The sequence below is a fragment of the Perna viridis genome, chromosome 2 (assembly GCF_037379345.1).
Source record: "Perna viridis isolate PV_CMFRI_1.1 ecotype Kerala chromosome 2, ASM3737934v1, whole genome shotgun sequence".
NCBI classification, from domain to species: domain Eukaryota; kingdom Metazoa; phylum Mollusca; class Bivalvia; order Mytilida; family Mytilidae; genus Perna; species Perna viridis.
In genome coordinates, this window is record NC_142446.1 from 23,716,156 (window position 1) to 23,743,636 (window position 27,481).

Here is a 27,481-nt window from a genome sequence, read left to right on the forward strand (position 1 = left end):
AGTGATAATGATAAGACAGATGGACCAGTCAAAAACATTATGCCCTCTACAATTTTGTGGTGTGGGAGATACTTCTATAACCTTCTATGGTTTGTAGCGCTCTCCAAGCCATAGGAGGTCATCTTTATTTGTCCCCTACTGGCGACTTTCACTGAAGGGGACTTTAGGTTTGTCCATCAGGCCAGACCTAATAATCAGTTTTCAGCAGTTTTCCCCTACAAAATTCTCCATGGGGTAAAATTTGTAGAATGACTGCCCTTGAAAAACAAAGCATAACATTTTCTGGAGAATTAGAAATGTTAAAGTACATTTAGATCCAGTTCATAGCAAAAATAAGACAACAAAGTGTTAATGGATCTAATAAATAAAAAAATTGAAAATCCATACAACACCACCAACATATCACATGAAATCTCAAAGAAGAAAAAGACAGTTATGACCACAATTTTATTACATAAGAATCACTAACAGTAATTAGTCTAATCCATTTTTTAACATTGGATTTCTTTCCAATCTCTGAAATTTTAAGAGTTTTAATCTGTAATCCAGAGCATGTATACCCTGATATCTCAAAATCCATCCTTACTGGTCCAATATCTTCATTCTTGATAGGTGTACCAGTAGCATGTATTAACTGAAAAATAGGATATCATTGTCAAACCTTTTTGTAGAATCACTAAAGCCACTGATATGACCTCGAGGTAAAATGGACAACAATTGAAGGCAAGAATGGAAAATATATATTTAAAATTGTTACAACTCTTGAGTTTTGATTTGACAAGTATTTCAGGTGGCTTAGACTTCTTACACAGAATAAATGAAATTTAAATATCTGTTGTTGTCCAAAACAGAAAATATAAATTCTGACTACACACCGTTATATTAAGCATATAAAAAAAAAAAGCCGAAAGAGGGTGCAGAGGTCATACCCTGAACAGTTTGGACAAGTATCTTGAAGAATGGACATGAAGGAACAAAAAATTGGTCCCTTTAATTCCAAACACTTTGAACCAAAAACCCTAAAATCAATTTAAAAAACCTTTCCTTCTATGGTATGATACACTGATTTACAATTTCAAAGAGATCCCTACATTTTTACTCATGCTATAGTTTGCATACACAAAAATGCTTGATTTTGGCCCTTTTCAGGTCATAACCCCAAAATAAATCCTGTCTGACCTTTGTTATATAAAACATTGGAATACATTTTTATAGAGACCCATACACTTATACTTGAGTTATATAGTAAAGGTACTTCCATTATTGATTCAAAGGGCTTCCATTCATTTTTTTTCACTGACAGTTCTGGTTGTAGCTCAGATAATATTGATTATCTGGAATTAAGGGATCACTCGAAACAACCAGAATATACATAGGACATTCAACATACTATCGGGAGATAAAGTTCAATTCATTTTTCCACTATTCTCTAAACCAAGAGGTAGTGCCTAAATGTCTCCTGCAACACCAAAAGAATTCTTGAAAATGGTAGTTGGTTCCCATTAAAAAAATTCTTGAGTATGTACTTTATTTTGTCCATTTTTCTGGTCAAACATGCCAAAATTTTTTAAGTCTCCAATACACTTAACTCTGAGTAATTAAGGAAATGATATTCTTGCTTTCCATCCAAGTTCATTTGGAACCTGTCTGACTCAGACCAAAGTTCATTTGGAATACTACGGCCATAGTAATAAAATTCCTAGATTATCTTCAAACTTTTCTAAAAATGGGGTTTGTTTGGGGTTGGCCGTGCATTTTATTTTTATCTTTTATTTTTCCTACATTAAGAATAACTAGCGATGTTATTATCATCATCAATGTGTGCTTGGTGATCGATTTTACAAGCGCAAACTTATTGAAACAGCTGTATCAAAGTATATGTGTACTGCTACACCCGTACCAGTTTTTATCAATTTGGAACTATTTTTTAAAGAAATAACAGCGAAAAACTTTGCTTTACAAACAGTAAGTTACTAAATAACAATTATTATCAATCTGGTCCAGACAAGACACTACAAAATATATCCTGTAATTTCAGTCCGGAATTATTTTTCAAAATGCAAAAATAATTTTAACTCATATTCAATTAACTCACTCTAAAATTAGCAATATACTCAGCTCTCCCTGGGAACCTTTTAATTTTCCAAATTATTTTATGTTGTGTCACATTCAATTCAGCAGACTGTTCAGGCTCTGTTAACTGCTGAGACATCCTGTATGGGAATAAAAAAAAAAAGAAAAAAAAAAACTGACACAAAATCCTACTGCCGTCTGAATTCAGTTTGATACAACAAATACATTGTAATTAGAGATCTATTCAAAAACAAATATTTTTAATTGATACAAATTCAGATACAGAATGGTTGCTAAAGTATGGCAAAATGCAGTCATTTAGAAACATTCGGAATGCATTCCTCATTCCCAAACTTATAATTGAAATGCCTTATTCAACCCATCAGGTAATCTGCAATGTCTATAACTGCAACTATATTAATGTCTATGTACATGCATACGGTATATTTTCCTGTACAGAGGAATGCCGCCAAATATGCAAAGAGGTGATAAAGAAAATTTGAACTGCAACTGTATCTAGGACTATGCTCTTAAGACAACACAACATTATTCCAATTCTTCTAGCTTGTAGCCTATATTTAGTTTTAACAACAAATACATATATTTGCTCGACCTTGCCACACACGTTGCAGAATGTGTTGCACATTTTGGCCAATCAACAAAATTATCTAGTAATACATATTCCATTAGCACATCACTTGTATATCAATCATTTGGTTGTATTTTTTATTACAACCAATTTGGAATAATAATACAAAAAGTATTGCATGTTTTATAGTATGTGTGATGTATTTATATGCACACTTAATAATTGACTGTTTTTTTTCTCAAAATGTTTAATGTTGCTTCCATGTAACAGTTTCATTATATAATTGCATTTATGGGGAAATAAATATATGAATGAAGTATACTTTCATTAGTCTCAATCTATAATCATACAGCTTAACTATAATATACCTTTCGATACAATGTGGTATGTTTATCTGTATATTAACTTTAACTGCATTAAAATTTGATGGCAATTCATTTCTCAGTCTCAATGTTACCACTTTATCCCTGTAATTTAGAAAAATAAACATGCTGAGACAAGTAGATCTCTGTATCTTTGTTTTTCCCTGTTAATTCCATATAAAGATAAAATTACATATGTATGTATATGTATATGTATTTGTTACAAATTGAAACCCTCAAAACAAAGAAACCTAATTCCTTCAGCCAAGTTTGTTTCAAATCATTCTTCACTCTCTATAAAAAAATCAAATTTTAGCTCACATTTTGAAAATCTAAGTTTTATCATCTCAGCTGGAGGAATAATTCAAACCATTCCTACCTGAAGAAGTATGTATGTGTATAATATATCTTTTTTTTACTGGTCAGCATCAATTGACTTTTTTAATAGACACTTTGAATGCTCTTCTAAATCATTGCATCCTATGTCCATCCATCTAGGATTCAAACATCAGAACATACATAGATAGAATCTTATGCTGCATTAATATTTCTTAAAATAGAAGTCAAATTGAAATACATACCTACTATTTTCAGCATCTTTGGCAAAAGCCAAGAGTTTAAATGGTATGTTTAAAGCTATTTCTCCACTGGAACTATATGTCATGGCAGAAAACTGAAATCATCAGTAAATCAATTATTGATAGACTGTTAGTATGTCTTTTCCTTAAGAATGTCCATATTATATTTATGATTCAAGTTTTACAGTAATGTTTATTTTCACAGATATTTCCTTGACACAGATTCCATTCAAATACAATATATAATGTAATAATTTAATTTCTGATTGGTTAAACAATTTTGTCCATCTTCTCATGGACCAATTTTGTAATGAGACTGTGCCTTTATCAACCTTTTTTGATGACATACTTGTTTTAAAATTTGTTACTAAAATTGAATTGTAAGAAATGACTGTTATATTTTTTGGTTTTTTTAAATAACCTCCATGACTTTAGTGCAAACTTGAAAATAACTTGCTACCCAGGTAATTTGGCGTACACCACATGATTGAGATTATTTCTTCCTAGATTGAAAAAATATAAGTCATTCCTCAAGGATATGTTTAGTATGTTTTAGGCTACAAAGAGTACACATAGATGTATGTTTTCTATGATAAATGATTCCATTGTCCAACAAGGCAATTTTTTAGTACAAGTTGAAGTGCCATAAACTCCTTTAGAGTAAGTTTTAAGTTATGCTGTTCACAGAAATATTTAAAAAAAAAAAAAAAAAAAAAGGTTGATGTTCAGATCTTAATGCCATATTTTATTTCAGTAAATTCTTTACTTTAAAACTGGTATGATTGATTTTAGAGAGAAACAAATCTTAGATTAACAGCAGCACTTTATAGAAATTGTATGTCCACCAAAATTTTGCAGTTTAATGTTTTTTTTTTGTTATTGCTTACTGTTTTCATTGACATTTACACTTACCTCACCAGAAGGTGGAGCCACTGTCGTAAGTCTGTTTTCATTGATTTTTACACTTACCTCACCAGAAGGTGGAGCCACTGTCATAAGTCTGTTTTCATTGATTTTTACACTTACCTCACCAGAAGGTGGAGCCACTGTCATAAGTCTGTTTTCGTTGATTTTTACACTTACCTCACCAGAAGGTGGAGCCACTGTCATAGTCTGTTTTCATTGATTTTTACACTTACCTCACCAGAAGGTGGAACCACTGTCATAAGTCTAGAAGACTCAATTTCTTCAAATTTAACACACTGATGGAAATTACATTTATCTAACTGAACATGATCTCCATACGCTAAAAAAATAAATATTACAATATTATTTTATAACTGCACATTGTGTTTAATTAAGGACCAAGAGCATTTTTGAAAGACTAAGGCAAGACCTACACTTGGTAAACAGGGCACAATCTAGGTCATAATAAAAGTTTTTCAGATATTTGGGAACTTTAACGCCAACAAACTATATACCATATACAGAATCAATAAAACAATAAAGAGCTTCATGGAGCATGATACAACAGCAGCATATTGAACTCTATTCGTTTGGGACAAGTGTGGGTATCATGTTAATTTTAGACATACATAGGGACTTACAGTTCAGTATGGACACAACAAGTGGTTTGGACACAATATAGCACAAATTCCTAAATTCAATTAAAGTTAAAAAAAGTTCTAATCAAAAGACCTTTCCTTTTGATCCCTATAACTAATAAAAAAAAATAGATGTTTTGGAGTGTCGCCCCTTCTACTGGTAACTTGAAAACCATTTGATATATTGAAAAATGAAGGCAGGGATTTTCATGAGGATTCCAAAGAAAAATATTAAAATCGGACCAAAGATAAACTTGAGGCTCTAAAGAGCCCGAATCAACCACCTGCCTTGATAAGCAACATTCTATTTTTTTTTTTAAATGGCCTTGTTTTTTCTTGGATAAAAATTCCTAACGCTCATACCTAAAGAACAATCATATCAATATTCACTGAATTTTGTCCAGTAGTTTCTGAGGAAAATTTTTTGAAAGAAATAATATTAAAAAGAGCAAAAAAAAGTAAAAAAAAGGACAATAACTCCAACATGGTATAACAAATTAACATGAAAATTTTACCACATATAGATCTCATCACGCTGAACACTTTCAATCTGTCAGAAAATGGCCTAACCTAACGGTTTTGGAGATTTATGCAAACAAAGTCCTATGTGCTATTTTAAGTAACAGTGGCCATATTTTTTTATGGATAAAAAAATCCAAAAAATAATTTTGTGCAGGACATCCTAAGGAACAATCATGACAAGATTCATTGATAACTCGGTAGTTTTAGAGGAGATGATGTTGGAATAAAATGCTAACTAAAAAAATAAGTGATGGCAATAGCTCACATGGCCTATGTAAAATCAGATAAGTTTTTATAATGAACAAAAGTTAACAGGTGCTAATGACAATGATGATGACTACAACATGGTGATATCATTATTAAATCAAAAATTTTTTGTATTTTGTAATTTTGATTTTGTAAAATGCTTCAATATACCGGTATTACCTTTATTTTTTCTATCAAGTATACTTAAATCATCATTCAATGTAACAAATATCTGAGGACTGCCACTAATAAAGTTTTTCATTATCATACTACCAGAGACCTCCAGTGTAGAAGATTTACCCTAAAATTTAAAGATTTATTGAGATAGTTAAATGCAAAAATGAAAAAGATTAAACATTGACTGTTAATTCAAGCAAAAATGCAATGCTTTAAAGAATCAAGTTATATTATAAAAAAATTCTTATAAAACCAGCAAGAACAAGAGACAATTACCAAATGTAAATTGAAAACAAGATATACATACAGTCAAGGAAACTAATATTAAGACATTCATATTCTTGTGACAAAAAGTGACTGGATTATGACCACAATACTTCCAATATTACTTTAGCGAGATTTTCTCAGTAATACAAAAAGTTATGTCACATCTTGCCCAACGACACAATTAATAAAAATACAGTACCAAGTTTTGATTGATATGAATGTGTTGCTGGACATAAAGAAAACAAAGCTAAAATGATTGTGATTATATGTATGACAGAAGATAATATTTTGACCAGAATGGAAGCAGTCAAATAACTTTAATACTTGCTATTTGACTTCAAAATGAAAAAATCAAATGATATATCAAAAGAAATAAAATAATTAACATCATGAAATTTGGTGAAAAGGTTTTTGATTTGAAGTTAAAAAACAGGAAACTGACCCTTATTTGCATAAATTTAAGTCCCATAACTCAAAAATGTGAAACCCAAAGTATATCAAAACCAAAGGGGAGCTTACCCTAATAGAGATAAACTATTCAACAAAGTTTAACGAAAATTGCCAGAAGCATTTTCAGGTTATTGCAAAAATATGGGAAATCCCCTCATATTTGTACTAATTAACTCCCATAGCTAAAAAAGGAAAAATCGGACCTTACAACAATCATAAGAAACAATTCACTGAAGTTTCACAAATATAAGTGGCAGCACTGTGCAAAGTGTAATCAACTGATGGACGACAGCAAACCATAACATGTCCTGTCTTAATAGACCGGTGTATATTAAATTTCCTGCCAAACTTTCCCAAGGGAAGCAGAACGCATCTGAAATTCTAGAACAGTGTATTGTAAATGCTGGAATCACACACCCAAAATGCATTAAAATTAAAAAACTACGAAAGTAGATTATTTATTATACAATGTACTCAATTAAAACCAATTTCAGCTTAACAAAAAAATTTCCTTGATGAACATAAGATTTTCCAAAAACTTGACACTTTTAGCAAATTGAATTTTCCTGCCAATTTTACTTGGTTAAAACTTGTTCTTCACTTCCTGTTTATTAATGATAAACTGTTAATGAAAGGCTGGAGAATTTGACTGGTACATTTGTAAGTGTGTTAAATGGAACATGCTTAACACATTTTATGCTTCTTGACACATTACTGCAAGAACTAAATTTCCTAAATACAAATTTATTACTAAATGTGATCTTTCAAAGCCAAAAAGGAGTCCCTCAAATCTTCAGCTGATATGAAGACTAGATCTCAATTCTATTTGCAGAAATAATAGAATATTATTGAGCTGAATATTTGCAAGAAACAAGAAAGAAACATGGTTATAAAAAAGGTATTGAATAATATAAAAGTAATTATATTTGGACTATATTTTTGTGTAGTGTTCAGAAATAGTAGTGAAGTTCCAGTGATAGAACGGCGACATAAGGTATTTTGATAAATCAAAAACCTGAAAACAATGACTGTGCGCTTGCTTGTAACTGTGGCCACAAGACAACTGAAAGCAGTTAATGTACGGTCTGCTTTATGTTTTATTTCCTGTTTGTGAGGATTGCCTAGGTATTAGTTGTTGTAACTGATATTTTCATTGAATACTTTAGTTTTCATTTTTTTCAGGATTTAGCGATACTTCAAGCAGACCTTGCTAAAAAAATAAAAAATAATTTTCCAACCTACCGACCCTATTTTATTCAAAGAGGTGACTGGAACCACACATATTTTTTTTTATTTGGCCTAAGAACTAAAGAGTATATACAACAACTTATAATGGTAAGATTTTTAGGGTTGATCATTGGTGGCTTAACACCGATAAATGATGGTTGACAAAAACTAGCTTTTTCCATATTTCAATTTAAAATTTGGAGAAATATTGATTTTATGATACACAAATACTGGAAGTGGCAATGAGAGAATACTGAAATAAAAATCTGGATTCATCTTTCTAACAAAATTTCAAGTACAAAATTCCTTATACAACCACACCTCAAATGGATTTTTTTTCAAAATTGAACCAAAAATAAAAGTTAATTTTTGGGGCATGGCCCAATTTTGACTCGAAAACTGTTTAAGATAAGTCTAGTCTGAATAAAAATCAACTCTGACATCAAAGGCTCTCCAATGGCCCTGGACAAGTAAAACTACCATTCAAGCATGAGTTAAATTATACTTGCTCAAACAACAACTTAATTTTATGCATTTTTCAACATGCTTTAACCAATTAAACATTAAAGGACAACCTAGTTTTCAATTGGGCAAGTTGAAATTTGAATAGGACAAAGTTAACAAAATATTTACCTCAAACCCTGTCTTTGTAGTATAAAGCATTATGGAGCAATGTCACAAAGACCCATTTTACTTTAATTTTGCTTTTACTTGAGTTATATACGGTAGTAAATTTTAAGAATAAATGTTTTCACCACTTTGTGACCCCCAAGAATGTTGGTGCCATAACCCCCAAAATCAATATCTACCTTTCTTCAATGATTGAAAACCTTCCTGAAGTGTTTCATCAACTATTGATCAAGTTATCCCACAAAAACCAAATGTCAATCATATAAAAACTATTATTTATAGTTTTTTTTTTAAAAACATCATCAATATCCAAAATCTAATATTAATGATTAAATAAGGCAAAAAAAAAAAAACCCAAAAAATCTGACAAGATGATGATTGGTGATTTTCAATTTATAAATGCCAACGTTTTGTTTAAGTCGCATACATACATTTGAGTCTATTACAGCTGTAAGTCGCTCAATGATGTCAATGAACAGTTCATTCTTCTTAGCTTCCTGAAAAATACAACATACCTATAGGAAGCTTAATATCAGCAACCTATGATTAATAGTAGTCAAGAAGAATGTGGCAAACATTTTGTATATTACCACTGTATAAGGAAATTAAAAATTTTTGGGCAAACAGGAAGTAGATGTCATATGAGTACAAAAACATATTCCACAATACAGTGCTTTGTATAAAATATGAGGAGTCTGTAATTTACAGAAACATTAAATTTTGTCATGAAAAAAATGTGTTACGGAATGACGGACACAGGTAAAACAGCATACTCCCTCCTACATAGTGTGGGGGGTGGGGGGATATAAATACTGTATTTATTGTAATTAGTAAAAAAATATGTCCTTTTATTACTGGCTGTCCGTTGTAACCCAAAGATTAAAAATTAAGTAATCCACAGATAATTGCTAAGCTCACAGATATGTCACATCTGGTTTATTTCTATCTATATTAATCTATAAATGGTGCCAAAATGTATACAAACGAGGTTCTAAAGAGCCTGAATCACTCACCTGCCTTAATGAAACACATTCTACTTTTCGTAAAAGCAGCCACGTTTTTTTATGACAAAAATTCCTTATGCTCATACCTTAGGATGATTATATCAACTTCATTGAATTCTGTCCAGTAGTTTCACCAGAGAAGATTTTTGAAAGTAATCGTATTAAAAATAGTGAAAAATGCCCAAAAAGGGCAACTACTCCAACTTGGCTAAACAGATTTTCATGAAAACAAGACCACAAATAGATTTCATCATGCTGAGTACTTTTCATCCCTCAAATTGGTAGACCTTACGGTTTTGGAGATACACGTATATGGGAAAAACTGCCGTCTGACCCCTATGTTCTATTTTAGTAACAGCAGCCACTTTTTTTGAAGAATCAATATTTCCCACATCAGTTCTAGGCAGAACACCCTAAGGTGGACTAAACAGTTAAATTCAGACGCACTGTTTCAAACACAAAATCGGCCCAGTCTTATTTTGTAAAAGTTAAAATCAAAAGTTAAAATTTAATATTTGGTGGATATATTGATAAAAGTAGTTAAGCATTTTTTCATAGACAAATGTTCTATATGTAATGGTAAACAAGTGTAATCTAAATGAATAAAGTTATCCGGAATATTTCAGTCTCCTCCCGTTTTAGGCTCTCTCATCAGCATCAGCTTTCTGATTTTAAAAATAACTTATTTTCACAAACTTTAGGGACTAAAATTGCAAGAAAATGAATTGAAAAGGGTATTATTATTATTTGAGCCCATTTCCTACCTCTACCATGCATACCTTCCCATGGAAGTTTCTATGTGCCTGATATTTTACAAAATAGTATTTGGTCGTTAGCTTTGGAAAGGCATCCCTGATTTGCATGAAAATTTAGTCATATTTTTTTCAATATGTCACTATGGCTTTTATGAAAATATTTACTTGTGCAATTATAAGTTACTTGAATCTCAAAACACATTTAGGATAAGAAAAATATGTACTTTTTATGAAAAAAAAAAACACTTGAAATTTCTGCTTTATTTCAACAAAGTGAGATCAGGTTTTTTAGTATTCCCCCCGTGCAAGTCCGGGTGTTAAAAGAATAGGCCTGCAGCAGCGCTCAGCTTGTCGTAAAAGGCGACTAAATAGTGCTCAGAAACCTAGCCGGGGCCTAGGCGCTCTGCCCACAGAGCAACTGGGATGTGTGCCCCAGGTGGTGGAATGGGGTACCCCTGGCGTGTTACATGCTGGGGTTGTCAGGCTATAATACAGAAAACCTGACCGCAAACCATAGTGGTGCACCGTGTTGGGAAAGACGCCACATTCCTCGCACGTTAAAGAATCCTGCTGTGGTATTCAATAGGAGTAGGAACCTTTGCGCTCCACCACAGGAGGCTAAATTGCCCGACCTTACCCATCCTCCTTTTTCCAGTGGCAATCAAAATTTGTCGACCCTATTATCCTTGTGTCCCATCTTTTTTTTTCCATTTCATGTTCATTTAATCATCCATTTCATGTTCATCGTCTGAATATGGCTGAAATATTGCTGCTCGGATGTTAAACCCCAACAAACAAAAACAAAAAAAGTTAAGTATTGTTATGACAAATTTTGCTAACTACCGATGACCATTTTCCAATATCAAACATACAAAAATTGTCAAACTTCATAAATTACAGTCTGGGTGGTTTTATTAGTGGCTTAACATCCTGTCTACCTGTCTCCTCGCCGTTTATTTAATATTGGTTGACAGGTGTGCATCAATATATTACTGATGTGCAGTAAGTTACCCATGACCATGATTTACCTGTAACTGATTAGTTGATTGAATAATTATATTGCGGTAAACATACCTTTGCCAAGCACCATTGTGTCTATGAATGAATTGAAGTGACTCGGAGAATTTACATAAATTTATTAACTTGATTTATAAAATAAAGAAAAAGATTTACAAAAATTCTAAGAACTCCATCATTTTCTTTCAATGGTCACTAAGCATGTGGTGCTGAAACCATCAGTCAAGTATTACGAATCAGTCTGAGTTTATAATTATTTATTTATTGATTGTATGCTTTTAATACAGAAGTCAACACACCATTTGAAACATTATGTTTGCAATTTTCTTTTATTTACCAATATGTTCATTACTTGGATCTACTTGACTGTTTTACAATCTGTTAAAAAAGTCTAAGGGATACAATGTTATGTTTACTTGTCATAATGTCCATATGCGGTCCAAACCAACCTCATTCATTTTTTGACAAGATGGATGAAATAACACAAATTCCAATATTAATCCTTAAAAGACTAAAAAAATGATCTTTTGAATCTGAGCATGTAAAAGACTGACACAATCATCCAATTTTGTCTGCTGAAGTCTGATAAAATGACCAACATAAGCAGTCAAAATTTCTGGAGCCTTGGTATTGACCTAAAATTACAGTACTACCCTAAGGTACATTCATACCAAGTTTGGTTGTAATTAGTTCTGTAGTATCAGAGGAGAAGAAAAATTGGTATTGATGACAACGATGGAGACAATTGACAATGACGGATGCCAAGTGATAACAACAGCTCACATGGGCAAGGTGAGCTAATAAGTCATGAAAAAGTTCTGCTACTAAGACACTAAATGTTTGAACATACATTTGTATGTTGTGTTTGTTACAGATGAGATGACGAAAGAAGGATTTAAAACTTTTTCTTTTGAGTGCTTATGTGCACCTGTATGTTGCACCACATCTTACCTGAGAAACCATAGGACTGACCACTGATCTCACCACTGTTGAACCTGGAGATGTTTTAGTCTCAATTCCAAACTTGAATGAAAGAAAAAAACATAAACAAACACAAAAATCCCCAAAGTCTTTGTCATTACAGTTGTACATTGGATAGAGTTGTGGCCTAATCTTGTAAAAAACTTAGCAAGCAAATTACAGAAGTGACAAGATTTGATAACTTGGTCAAGACAACACAATTCTGCAAATACAACATAATATGAGTTAGTCAATTTAGTAATTTTTCCACCTTTTTTTAAAGGTGCCTGTGTCTGTCCAATTTGGAAAAAATATCACAATAAATGAAAATTTGGGAATTTATTCCTTGTCACTGTCAATGTCAGTTAAAGTTTTAATACAATGACAAGTTTTCATAATTTCATCCAAGTTATGCTGTGTAATTCCATATTTTTAGTGAAGATTTTGCCATAAGAGAAAAACTTTTCTCCACTACCACTGTAGATGATTGAATGATACACAGAAAACATTTCAAACAATTTTCAGACATTTTTTAGGGAAGTTTGGGAAGAGTTTTGGGAAACAGCAGGATATTTCAACACTAATTCTTACGGTAAGTAGGAAAATCACTGACAAATCAGTGCACCAATTTTGGTTGCAGTTAGGCCTATTAAGGTTCCTATGGAGTCAAAATCTGGAACACACACATACAAGCATAAGTATGTCAATATATTCATCATTTCAATACATTATATCAATAAGCTGAAATGTCCTGGAAAGTTTTTATACTTTGAATACTTCATTATGCCTTTCTTTCTTTTCTCAAAAAAATGAGCAAAAAAATGATTTTTTATGCACACAATTTTTTTTGTTATTTAGCAAGAGCCTTCCTGGAGCCTGAACCGCTGAATGGGTTGCCTTTCAAGGGCAATAACTCTAACAAGGAGTTGTCAGACAATTTTGATTCTATTTAATTCATTGAAGACTTTTGTAAGCTTATAATAAGGATCATTTCAGCAATTGAAAGTTATTGGCTAAACTTAACGGATTTGGAGATGTATGCAAAAATCTGCTGTCTGACTCCATTGTTCTTTAGAAATGGCAGTCATGTTTTTTCAGTGATCAAAAATCAAAACTGTCATTTTGTTTAGGATTTCCTATAAAACAAGAATGTCAACTTTCATTGAATTCTGCAGAGTAGTTTCTGAAAAGAAGATTTTTTAAAGTAATAACATCAAAAACAGCAAAAAACGTGCAAAAAAGGCAGTAACTCCAACATGGGTCAACAGATTTTCACCAAATTTTGACCATAGATAGATCTCATCATGCTAAATACTTTAACCCATGTCACAATTGGTTAAACCTAACTGTTTGGAAAAATATGGAAAAATCTGCTGTCTAAATCCTATGTTCTATTTTTAGTAATGATGGCCATGTTTTTTAACAGATCAAAAATCCAAACTGTCATTTTGTGCAGGATACTCTAAGGAACAACCATCTTAAGTTTCATACAAATCCATACAGTAGTTTCAAAGGAGAAGATGTTTGAAGAAATTGTTAACGACAAAGACGGATGCCAAGTGACGGCAATAGCTCACATGGCCTACAGCCAGGTGAGCTAAAAATGTACAGGCAAGGGATATTGATGTTACATTTCAAAATATTTGTTAACTATTCCTTTGAAATCCTGTGAGGTCCTCCTATTCTTAACTGTATGGTGAGGGGTATATAAAAACATGGCAGGAAGTACATTTCCTCGACCCACAAAAACATTGTAAAAGAAAAATGTTTCCAGAAATGCATTTTTTACATCCACCCAACAAAAAAATATACCGGGTATTGAGAAATATTATGTGTTGTATACAAGTGTTTCAGAAGGTTTCAGTCTATCATTCATTAAAATAATGAAAATATTGGCAATTTTATTTGTATGTGTACATCCAAGATTTTGACTTAAAAAGAACCTTAAGCTCATGCATGATTTTTTAGTATAATTTTTCAACTATGTTTAATAAGGTTTTTACTTAATAAACACAAAATAAATATGGCACAGCAATGTTTAATTGTTCAAATGATAATTAAACATTTGTAAATATCTTACCACTCTAGATTTAATGTCAGTGGTAGGTTCTCTAATCTGTCTCATCAGAATAGGGTTTGATTGTATGTATGGCTGTAATTTATCTGTACTAGCTGTCTGAATGTAACCAAAATCCTGTTAAGAGTAACAATAGAGAAACAAATAGTGTTAGAAACAATTATAGACACAATATTCAAATTTAATAATCAGTGGTCCAATTAGTATGGAAAGTATATTATTAGAAGTATCATTTTTTATTAGTTTTTTTTTAAGTTTTATTCTGCCATCTATGATTCCAACCAAAAATGTCCAAGATGTTCATTGTGTGGTTTTATCAAGCTTAAAAAAATTGATATTCATTTGACTTTCAAAGTGTGAAAGTAAATGATAATTTTCCATTGGGACAGAATCAAAGTATTTTTTTCATTTTACAATTGTAAGATTACTGTTTAAAAGAAGTGCAATAACTTACTGCAAATTCATTCAATATTTCTAATACCATTAAGTTATTCACTTGCAGTGAGTCTTCATTCACAGTTCCACAAAAGTCTTTTAAAATACTGTAAAGTCTGCAAGTAATTTTCAATGAATTCTTTATTTACAAACAGAAAGAAGTGTAAGTATAGAAAATGGCTTTATATCAATTTCAAAGCTCATTATTAAATGCTAAAATTTGAAATGTTTAAAAACTTTATATAAGTTTCATTTAAGTCACTGTCATTCCAAGGAAAACTTATATCTCATTCAGGTTTCCAAAGAAATGAAGAAAGAAAATTTGAATTCTTATTCCATATCATTTCATCTCAATATTCCTTTGACATCTTGTGAGGTCCTCCCAGTCTTGATTTAATGGGGGAACACATTTAAAGTGATTTACAATTATTAAGTTTTATGCAGGGAGTACATTTTCTCAAGCAAGAGATACATGTACATGAGTGAAATGTCCAACATCCATACTAAGATTTCCATAGATTTGATTTTGAAAAAAAAAATTGTCATTTACCCACCTACTTAAGCTCTCTAAGACCATGATAGGAGAATTTTCATGTTTTGAAGTTGCAACAAATAAAAGTCCACCTCTTTTGATGTTGTAGTAATATGTCTTATCAATATTCTGAAACATAGAGACACAAACTTGTGTTAATCAATCATCTAATCAGAGTCAAGCTCTGTTAACAAACTAACTGTATAATTTACTCCATATTCCTGGTCTTTAAAAAAATTATTATACATGTTTTTCAAATAACAGAGGATGGGTAAGTTTTGAATTTGAAGTATGGTGTACCAAAAGGTTCAAAATTATTTTTATTTGCATATGCTGTAACAATTAAACAATATGCTGCAAATAATGTAGCATATGCTACAATATTGTAGCATATGTTACATTTTAAAGCATGTGCTCTATTGTCTCCTGTAAAACGCTGTTTGGTTAAAAAATAATTGAAAAGCTTATGGTACAAGTTTAGCATATACTGTATATTTCAATATGGTCATATTTTATTTCCTAGCATACTGGATACAAAGATACAAATATATTGTAAAGCATCTGCTCTTCTTCATTTATTCTAATGCACATTCCTAAATGATTTGAATATGTTAGTTAATGCTAATTATACTTTGCCTCTCCAATAGTAAATTAATTTGTTATTGAGCTAACATTAAACTATTAGGGTACTTTTATCGTTGCTTTATTGAATATTCTTATGAGCAGACCAACACACACAGCTTCTTTAATGAATATTAATAACACATTCTGTTTTTGCAATGTATGCAACAAATTTATATTTGATACTTACATAATACTAGATGCATATGCTACATACAGATACAAAATAAGCTATAAAATAACACACATGGTACATAAAGTACAGCATATGGTATATTTATTACAGCATGTATGCAACTTATTAATGAACCTCTACACACATAAATGCAACAAAACCAAAATATAGTGTAAGCTGTAAAAAGTACCTTGTATATGCTACAAAATATAGCATATTGTAATAGACGGGCCAGTGGGTCTGGTTTTCTTCAACTGGTTTCAAGCAGAGGGGAATGCAATAATGTTCAATAATGAAGAATATCGTTGTAAAAGTAATTTGTATTAATGAATTCATCATAACCTCCAGTTTAACAATTAATCAATGCATGAAAAACAACCAAAAATACGGTGTCGAATGAAGGCCTTCCTCGTTCCCCAAAATATATGTAACTTCTCTTTTCTATAAGACAGGTCATCAGTGTGGTGGGATATCACATCGTCATTCAATTACAAAAATAGTTTAGACTTCAGCTATTCGAAAGGTCTGATTCTCTTCAAAATTATCTTTAAATAGAACTTGGCTATGCAATTGGAACTGTTTTTGGTCTGTTCGAGATGTTCTCAGCTCGACAGACTGATGCAATATGCCATCTTGCAATGCATCCCACCTTATATAGGTCCAGGAATTGCCAACAGAACCCTACTCGACCAGTAGCCCCCAACTTTGGCTAATAACTTTATCAAAACCCTACATTATGTTGCCTGTCGGCCAAAATACCACTTATAATAAAAATACAGACTTGTACTTCAAATTTCCTGCCACAAAAACTTAAAATAAGGATGAGTCATTGATTATGCCTGAATCGTATAACGTTATTTAAATGGAATGTACATGAACACCTACGCATAAAAATAGTTCTGTAGAACGTAGTTAACAGCATGATCAAATATGAATAAAATGAAAACCTAAATAAATTCTGGAATACCAAATGGTCTAAGGAAGACTCAATAATAATCTTTTGTACGCAAAAATCTATGAAAGCTAAGATATAATGTAAACTTCCGGTGTTTCCATTAATGCCAAGAATGAATGTGACAAGTTCCAAATATCAGTCGCACATGTTTTCTCTGAAACTACAGTACATGTGGCAGTTCCATAAGAGCTACAGGTAGCCTGAAACTTATATTAAGTAAGCATAACCCTTAAATGAATAAAAATGCTGTACGAACTGAGAAATACCTTATATTCAAATGTAGAACTGAGAAATACCTTATATTTAAATGTCCAAGTCCCAATGTATAGGGGGAGGGCTGGCAAAGATAAATGAATGCTAAAAATATAATAAAATCCTTTCCAAATTCCACATGAAAAGAGTAGGTTCCACAAAAATGGCAGAGAATCCTAACACTTCGGTAACTTGGACTTACAAAATGTACTGAAAATTAAAATAATTTCTGGCTACCGTAAAGGTATATTACAACATGCTACATTTTAGTACCTTATGCTTCAATTTTTGCAGCATATGCAAATAAAAACATTTAAAACATTTTTGAACCTCTTGATACACATTTTAGCATTTTAGTCTTCTAGGTCTGAAAGCATAAGAATGAGGGACATCTTTTTAACTTTATGTTTTAGCTTGCTTTTGCATTTTGATAATGAATCAAAATCTCATATTATAAGACCCCTAACATACAATTACATGTTCTATTTAAGAAAGAATTACTGAATCAGCTGTAAAAAAAAGGCTACAAAAATGTAATATTACGACTGATCCATTTTTAAGGAATAGTGTGGGGTACTTTAAACTCTTTGTGGAAGTAAATTACAAATGGAAAAGGAGTGTGATATGATAATTCAGTGCTTACATCATTTGGAGTTTTCTTTCATGTTGAGATTTTGTGGTGCTTACGATCCAATTTTGTGGAAAATTAGATCAAGTAATTGTATGTTAGGGGTCTTATAATATTTTCATAATCATGAGGGAGCTTCGTGTTCCCTAAAACTATTTTTTTTCCAAGAGTTCTCCATATCTTACATCTATAAAAGCTATGGACTTACATCGTGTTCCATGCATTATCTCACGTAGACTAAGGACTCAGTAGTGTGAATTTGCGTATGGCCTTATTAAAAAGAATTGTTCAATATTATGCTACATAGGTTTGTATGTAATATACTGATGTTGATAAATATTCATAATTGATTGTTAAATTAAAAGTTATACTTACAAAGTGTGGAGACAGGGAGTGTCCTTTCTCCCTAAGAACTTGAAGAAAACGATCTTTTGATTTAGTGTCAAAATCTACTCTATCTTACAACATAAGGAAAATTGAAATAAACATAATGAACTAATACTATCGGTGTCATTCATCTAGACAGATGTATCCCAACAATTCCCATTTTCACAATTAGGGGCTCCTACAATCAGTGTCTATCACACTAGGATTTCGATTTTTTTGCAAATATGACTGATTGCTCTTTTGAAATTTCAAACATTTCATTTTGAATTTTTCAACATTGCCTCAGGGGTGCAATGAATGATTAATTTACATAGCAAGAAATGTTGGATATTGAATATACCCATGCACTCTTCCAATGTGTTGATCTATTACTTTCATCAAGTTTAGGATAATTTAATTTAATTATCGGTAGTAGTCATTTGACTCACTTCTGAGTAGTAACACTGACAAAAATATGCCACAATAAAGAACTGAAACACGACCTCATGCATGGCAATGTAGAATACCATTGGGTTACAATTACTATTCATCACATATAAATCCAAGTTAAATTAAAATGGTAGATTTTCATCTGACCTTAACTAAAAATATAGGGTGAGTGGGAACATTTCCTTTTATACTTTTTATTTCTTACCAGATATTTGCTAGCCTTGTTTAAGCCTTTTGAAGTGTACAATTTTAGATATGTTTGAAATCCATAGCCACATCAGTTTCAGGGAAGAAACATTGTTTAAGTCACCAAAAAATGAAAGATTTGTGTGTTGTAGATCTAGTATCTCAATACTAGAAACTGATGCGAAAAAAAATCCTGAATTTGATATTGATATTGACCCAATTTTTAAGAAGTCTAAAAGCTAAGTCGGGGCCTTTACACCAGTTGGCGTGCCTTGCAAGACGAATGTCAAGAAATCCAATTTAAGAGGGCATACTTTGAGACCGCGTCCCTGAATCCGTGCCCGTCTGTCGTTCTATACAGCAAACTCTGAAATTAAGAAAATTGAGTAAACATATCGAGATTGGGACGAGATGATACAGTTCTTCAAAATAGATTTTTACACATGTATTCTTCGTATGATGTCGAGTCTGACTTCAGAATAGAAGAAGGATACATGACTTGTAAATCAAAACCGACTCTGTACTTGACACTACGAATATTTCGTGAAAATGCATTATATACATCCAGTATCTTGACGGCACTATTAAGCAGACACTTCTTCATCCGGGCTTCCTTCGAAACCTCGTACAAAACGAGAAAAATTGAGATTACATTACTGATGAAAATGTTGGAAATTTATAAGCTTTAAAAGGTAAAATATCTAAATATTTCAGGGGAAAAAGAGCCTCATAATTTACCATTTCTTATTTTTTTTCAAGTTTAAATGTCATTCAAGATGTATTTTGTGCCGAAAAGTTAATTTCTAGCCACTACACTTGTTGAGCAGAAAAGGGGGGCTTTCGATATTCCCCTGCTACCAATTCAATTCATTACCAATGACGGGCGTATAACCACGTCATTGACGATTTTGTAAGTCAATTCATTTTACAATGTCGAATGTCTTTATCATGGAAGTGTCAAATATTTAAATGGTTATTGCTGTTATTAACTGCTAAACAACTTGTTGTCAAAGTTCTAACCCACACCCATATAATTTGGATTACAAATCTACTGTCACTGTCATAGACCATCATTTCAAGGAAAATCTAAGTCCCATAAATAAATTGAAACAGGGGAAATAAATTGGATAGGCATCACCACCACTTTGTGTCTGATGCCAGTGATGGTTGAAAATTGAATATCAGATGTGCACAATGCATTACAATGTACATGAAACTGCTGATATGGTTGGAGCGTCAATGACCTCTGTTATATGTAAAATGTAAGACCAGAACTTTGAATGGCTAAAAAATATTTTGAAGGACGTGACGAAATCTGTTGACATGGAAGCAGATGATTGTGCAAGTGAAGAGGTGAAGTTTGGTCTTTTAATATACACTGAGCTCCGTCCATCATAGGCATAGTCTAAAATCATTTTATTTTACAGTATTCTAGTAAAATATTAAAATATCGGAGTTACAAGTTATCATTTATGTGCTTCCATGTGCAAATAAGGATTTTAAACTGTGCACAGTAAAATGTACATTGTATGTAATCTAATTTTGTCAATTTCAGATATTTTCCCACTATTTCTAAGTTATATACTATATTTACATTATGATATTAAGTTGAAATGAATGATTTTGCCCTAGCATGAATAGTGTTGGACATAATGTCATGGAGCTGCGTCATTGTTGCTAGATTATTACTAGATTATACTCACTTGCAATATGAAAGATGCCACTGGTAGAGCAGGACATGCTTACCCTTCTGGAGCATTTGCTGTCACTCCTGGTTTTTTGTGAGAGTTCATATTACTAGTGTTTTAGTTCTTTTGTGGGATGTCTCATTTCCCTTATCTTCTGTTTTTGTGTAAATTTTATTCAGTTCGCTACGTTTTGTATGTAGATCATCTTTGTTTCATGTGTTCATGTTTGGGATATTGACGTACATGTATTTTTGAAGCTGGAAAACTGACGGTCCTGACTGGCACTATTTGGGAAGGTCAGATAAAATTCCATGATTGCAGCAGACCAAATGCCCGCTTTATTATTCATCAGTAAGGTTGGACAATATACATGTACTGTTTAATGCTGTAAACAGATGTGACAATAACCACTACTCAGGTAATTTCCACTTCTTGCTAGTCATGATACATGTACATGTATGTACATGTAACAAGGGTTGCAGGGATTGATTTTCCAATTTTTTACCACTTGCTTAAAAAGCAAGGGCTTGTTTTTTTCTACTTGTTCAAATAAATTGTGACTTGCTAAATTTTTTAATATGTAGTAACATTAAAGCTTCCTTAGCTGTCATTTTCGTAAATTTTTGTTTCTGTTGAAATATACCTTAAATTTGAATTATTTCTGCTAAATTGTACTTTTCCTGTGTGACGTCTTTTGATATCCACAAATAAAATGCATTAAATACCTGAAATAGGTGTCTATATATTTATTGTCTTGTAAGACAAAAAATCGACCTAGATAGATTCATATGCATGTGACTTCTGGTGACCGTAATCCGTGCATGTGCTGTAAGGATTGCTTCTTTAATAACAAATCTGATTGCGAAGCGAAAGTGGTTATTCAACAGTAAGGAAGACCGATAGACTCAAGCTGTAAATGAAAAAAGTTTGAATATAGTGCAAGGATCCTTTTGAAATTTACCTATTGTGATATAATGTAGCTCAAATATGGACATCATTTATTTGAAAACTAAACAAGAAATAGATGAATTGAAACACTTACCTGTGTATCCCTTATTGTTATTTTTTTCAAAGGTTAAAATACTTTTAATCCAGGTTATGTCTTGTCAGCAATCTTCGGAGGTAATGGCGAAAAATAATTAGATCATAGCTATCGATCTTCTCAGATTAAAAACATGTTGTTTTCACAATATTCTGTAGGTATTATTGACATTTACTGCTTCAATTGCATTACTACTAACTTATTTCATTGAAACAGCAAATTTCAGTAGAATCAAAATTGAACAAATTTGGCAGCTAATGCAGCTTTAAACAATTTACACAGCTAAAATACTATCCAAATACAATGAACAACTATTGGTTAGGGCCATAAGGACAGTATTTGGCAATATTGTCATTAATCAAGCTGTTACAGCTGTAAAGACTGTTTGTTATGAAATGAGGGAAGGAATTTCAAATCATTGGACAGTTTCGATTCAAGGCCATTTGTAACACGCTGAAGGTATAATGGACAGAAAACAAAGAGGTCAAATACTGTCCCTTATGGCCCTAACCACTAGTTGTTTGTAGTCAAATGTATGTATCGTGACCAAAAGTACACTAATATCAGGATGAATCATTTCATCCTTACTGAAAATGACAAACCTGTGTTTACCAAATGCCCCCTAAAATGACAACTGCTATCGAAAGAAAGATGGAAAATGCCAAGAATACTGAACATCATTCTCAAAAAATTTATTTATTGTTAACACTGACATTAACTGCAAGGCTATTTAGGACTATTAACCAATTAGGATGCTATTTGATTAAGCAATTGTAGAGTGACAGGATGTTGAATGCTCTATATGGCACTCTGTGTCACTTGAACTATACCAAATTTTAGCATCTTTTATCTATGTCAGTCTGGATTATAATTCATAAAGGAGATTAATGTTTATTCGATTCCTAATTTTTGTGGTTCCATGTTACCCATGAAAACAACAAAAAGTTGGTACCCCAGGAATAAAAATATGTCTATAGATCTGTAATATTTTGTATGCAAATGTGCAACATACATGTATTTATATCACAAGGTTCCACACCAGACATGGACAAGTATGGTAGTCCAATCGCCCTAGGTGACCAAAATTTGTAAGGCGCAAGTAAAAGTTCAGCAAGTGGTTGTCCACCGGACTTCTGAAAAAATTTTGAATCGTAAATATATTTAACATGGTCAAAGGATTCATACAATGTAAAGCTTTACAGTGTGGATCAGAAAAATGTGGGTTCACTGTTGACACTTCTTGTGTCGCAAAAAAAAAAAGAAATATTGATTTTTGTGTGCCTGTTTGAGGAATCATGATTAATTTATTTGCTTATTATCCATATCTGTACAAACTTTAGAGCAACATGGTATAACTTAGTTTCAATATTTTTTTTTCAGTGATTTAATTTGGGGGGATAATGTGCTAATAATTTATCATCTTTCAAACAAATTTTAAATATTAAAATATTTTTACAAAATAATTATTTTTACCGCATATCCTGAAATTAAGTTATTCACTTCTGTAACATTATTTTGGGTTTTAAGATAAATTTCCTCAAATCAAAACCAAGTGTGTCTGCATTGTTTATAGTGTCCTATTTTTTGGAGTCTAGTAGATTTGCTTAAGGACTACCAAAATAAAACATAAAAAATGAAAACGGTAGTCTTGAGTCCTCTGGACTACTGCTAAAAATACGTGTCAATCCCTGCACACCAGCAAAATCAGGCTTGTTTTATGTATCTGAAAATACATATTAGGGACCAGTAGGGGCCAAAAACCAACACATTTCAAGTTTCTGGGCAATATTAACTTTATTAAAAGTATTTGGATCTCTGTGAAATTGTTCTATATGTAATACTAAGGAAAGATACCCTTTAAAGATTATACAGAGAAAGTAAAAAATACATACGTAAAACATCATGATTTAAAAATTACCATTTAATTACCAATTTAAAGTTACATCACTCTTTCACCACATTCTGAATCATACTGTTAACTGAAATGTGTCAACAATATCGTACTTACAATCTTTTAAAATTTATATCACTTGAGCCGTTCCTTTTCCCTGTACATTTTCTACCTTAAAGAAAATTTTTTACCTAAAACAGTTGCCCACTGCTCACTGAAAAGTTGTCTTCTATAGCACAGAGGTGCCCATTTATACAGGTTCTATTGTACTTCCATTTTGCCAATAGCTGCTGTGTATATATTGTTCTTGTAAAATCAAGTTTGTCCCTTTACAAAATGTAGTCTCTGACATAGTCAACAGTAACCTTTATGATCAAATCATTACATGGATGTCAAGAACATTTGTTGATAAAAAAGAAAGGATCCTTTCAGTTTGGGTAGAATTTTTTTCTTGGCCTAAAGGTCTCAATGATAAAAATTGGCGGAACCCAGTCGCCCATGGTTTACTAGATTTTGAGATGGGCTACAAATACCTAACTTTTGGGTAAAATTTAGTTGAACATACATGTATAGCAAGTATTCAATAGAAATGTTATCTGGGCTACCAGCTTGAAATTCCCAAGTGTTTTACTCCCTTCCTCCTGGGTCACCCTTTTTATACACCCATCTTTCTACACAGGATGTATTATAGTTCACTTCACACAACAACTCAAAAATGGTCCAAATTTTTTTTTTTATGACACTACAGTGAATTGTTTCTCCCTATTAATGTGAGCACCCTTTGGATTTTAATAAATTTTTTTTGTTTTTGTTTTTTGACTTAAGCCTATGAGACTTTTTCATACAACATTTGAGTGATACTCTGTTTTCAGACTATAACTCACTCAGAAACCTTTGCAGTTATGAGAATAAAACTTTGGTGAATTTTTTTATGTACATTGATGTTAGGTCTCTTTCAGATTCTGTAAGTTTCCATATTTACAGAATCTTAATCTCAGCTCCTTTTTCATTTTTATGTATAATTGGTCATTTCAATAGGTTGAGGCTTTCAGTTTTTATTGATGTCCTGTAGAAAAAATTTTTTGGAAATTATTGAAATGTAAATGTATCTTTCCCTGTTATCTTTTATTTGTAAGTTGTATTGTAGGTATTTAAGTTATTTGACCACTTCCATCTGGTCAAAATCTTATCCTATGTCAAACATTATATCGTAATCAATAATCAGAATTCTAAGCTGTGTTAAGCTTGAATTTTGTATCCATATTTGCTCTGCTTGTTTAAGGTTCAACTTTGGGGGTGTATCTAGCTGCACCCTACAAAGCATTTTATCTGATTGATTAGTTCATGGGAAAAACTGCAATGCTGATGTGTTGACATACTGATTACACCAAGTGTACTATGCTGTCAATGTATTAATTTCGGCAGATTCTGTCAAGTGATCATATTTGCAGGTTTCTCAGTTATAGGGATTTTGAAATAATGATTAGAGAAATACAGTGTTAAAAATCAATTTCCCTGTTCTATTTTAGTCCACTTCGAAAATTAACATGTTTACAGTAATAACATCTACTGGCATGTTTTCAGAGACAAGTGAACCATCAACGCTAAATCATGGACAAAATTAAGGGATATGTCATAGTCAGGATGGTTTCCATACTTTCCTCTACCGAACAGTTTAATGCTGAATATACCATTTTGTCATAGCCAGTTGATCAGAATTTACTTTTTTGTTTTAAAATGTCAGTACATGTTAGGGTATTATTTTTACTCTAAATTGACTATACCAAAATACTAAAAATTGAAGTCTTTTTGCCAGACAGAAATGATACCCACAATTTATTTTTGATTTGAGACTCCATTAAGTAGCTTTGAATTTTTTGTAAAGGAAATGTTCAAGACATGTTAATATTTTATAATATAGAGTTATTAAAGTTTTAATGTCTTGAACATATCTGTAAGTGTAAGACCTTAGATAATGTACTGACATTATTGATAAATAAAATTAAGTAACTCTCTGAAATTAATGACAAACACTTTCCATTTCTTTTGAGAAGATTTTTTAATGATTCTAGTTTAAGGCAAGAGTTATTTTCTTCAGTTGATGTGCTTGGTTGTAAAAAAGATTAAAAACTTTGATTTCCAAAAATAATTTAAAAAAAAAAGAAATGCCATGCAAGCGTATCACAGTAGTTACCTTTATTCTTATAATGAATCCTACACAAGTCTCTATGGGTTGAATTTGTAGGACAACTCCTTGTTAGAGTTAGGTGAAAATGAACCAGGCTAGTGGTTCAGGCTCCTGGGAACCTCTATTTTAAGGACCTATCAGTGTACAAGCACTTACACATGGTAGATAAACACAACAGCTGATCCTTAATATGCAGATGCTACCAAATACATGTGTTTACATGTTCATGCTATCGCACATGTTAAAATAAGTTGTCAACAACTGTATTGAATTTACCACTTGATGTTTTTAGATTCCTGAAGTATTGATTATTATGAAAGTGCAAGGTCATCATAATGGTGTTTTTCTCTTCTAGAATCATAGCTGATAGGGGACGATGTCTTTGAACTCGTCTGCATACCATGTTCCTGTGGTAAAGGAAGGCTATTTGATGAAACGAGGTATGTTGTTTAATGAAGTTTAAATGGTTGATATTGATTAAAGGCTGAAAAGTTATTCATCATTTGCATGTTAAGCATAAACCCTAAACAGTTACCATAAATTATGAGTACCATACTAATCCACTAAGGGAACAATATATGATGATATACTCTGTAAATTTGTATTTTCAAACTTTCCTAGTTGGTACAAGCTATTTTGATCTATTATATGTGCATGTATGCAAGAGTAGAGTTACATTAAGAGGTTATGTATAAGACATATATACAATGTACATATATGTTTGTAGCACTGTACTTGTACAATGAAACCTTTCTAATCCAAACTAAACCTTTTGTTTGGTTTTCTCAGGTTTAGAATGTATTTAAGTATAAGTTATAATAGACTCAAATGTACAATGCTAATGTACATTGTAGGGACTTTAAGAAAATAATATACGAAGTACATATGGAATTAATTGAGGCAGGTTTGTGTGTTCTGTTGGATAGATTTTAATTTAGTTGGTTTTACTGTATTTAGCTCACCTTGGCAAAAAGTCAAGGGGGAGGAGGCTGTCAACAGTTAGCATTGTTGTCATTATTTTTATATTTCTTCTCTTCTGAAACTACAGGACATTCTGAGCAAAACAAGATTGAATTTAGCACTTTTGAAAGGTCAGATTTGATGACATTTCTAATTTAGAGGTAAAGTAAATGTTTGGATACTCTAAATATTTTGATTCAAATGTTATCTATGGTTGATGTTATCAGTTACATGTACACTGAGTATTTTTCTTTGAAGTTCAAGTATGGTTTTTAGATTTTATATCTCTAGGACTATGTGGTCTATAGTTGTGCTGTGTGTTTTCTCACATGTGTATCATAACACAGCCTTTTTTCATTATAAAGTAGTGAAATTTCATCTTTGCTTGTTTTCATGTAGATGTCTTTATTTGTGAGGCTATAGACTTGAATTGTTAACAATTATCACCTGGTACATGTATTTGTCAGTATCTCTATTAACACCTAAAGATGAAGTGGATGATAGAATTGTTGTCTGTTTTACAGTATTTCACTTAACAATTGAACTGTTTTTGCTTTTGCTTTCTTCAATACCAAAATTTCCAGTAAAAATTCATACATTTTTTTTTTGAAAAAGATTTTATGTGTACATTTTG

The 27,481-nt window shown here is 31.8% G+C and overlaps 2 protein-coding genes across 3 annotated transcripts in view; one reads left to right on the plus strand and one right to left on the minus strand.

Moving 5' to 3' along the window:
• Positions 1 to 428: 428 nt before the first annotated feature.
• LOC148624154 (uncharacterized) lies at positions 429 to 19,719 on the minus strand. Its single transcript, XM_088566693.1, has 13 exons — positions 19,573 to 19,719; positions 18,452 to 18,534; positions 15,468 to 15,574; positions 14,933 to 15,029; positions 14,482 to 14,595; positions 12,393 to 12,464; positions 9,097 to 9,162; positions 6,095 to 6,215; positions 4,742 to 4,848; positions 3,606 to 3,697; positions 3,031 to 3,129; positions 2,096 to 2,213; positions 429 to 634 (listed from the first exon to the last, which is right to left on the minus strand). The coding sequence occupies exons 1-13, from the start codon at positions 19,640 to 19,642 to the stop codon at positions 434 to 436; spliced, it is 1,347 nt and encodes a 448-aa protein (XP_088422819.1). The 5' UTR covers positions 19,643 to 19,719; the 3' UTR covers positions 429 to 433.
• LOC148624155 (RAC-alpha serine/threonine-protein kinase-like) overlaps positions 19,704 to 27,481 on the plus strand; it is a 34,882-nt gene continuing 27,104 nt past the window's right edge. For both annotated transcript variants that reach the window (XM_088566692.1, XM_088566691.1), the window contains exons 1-2: positions 19,704 to 19,770; positions 26,243 to 26,327. In XM_088566692.1, coding sequence (XP_088422818.1) covers positions 26,264 to 26,327 — 64 coding nt within the window. In that variant the 5' untranslated portion in view covers positions 19,704 to 19,770; positions 26,243 to 26,263. The remainder of the gene's footprint in view (positions 19,771 to 26,242; positions 26,328 to 27,481) is intronic.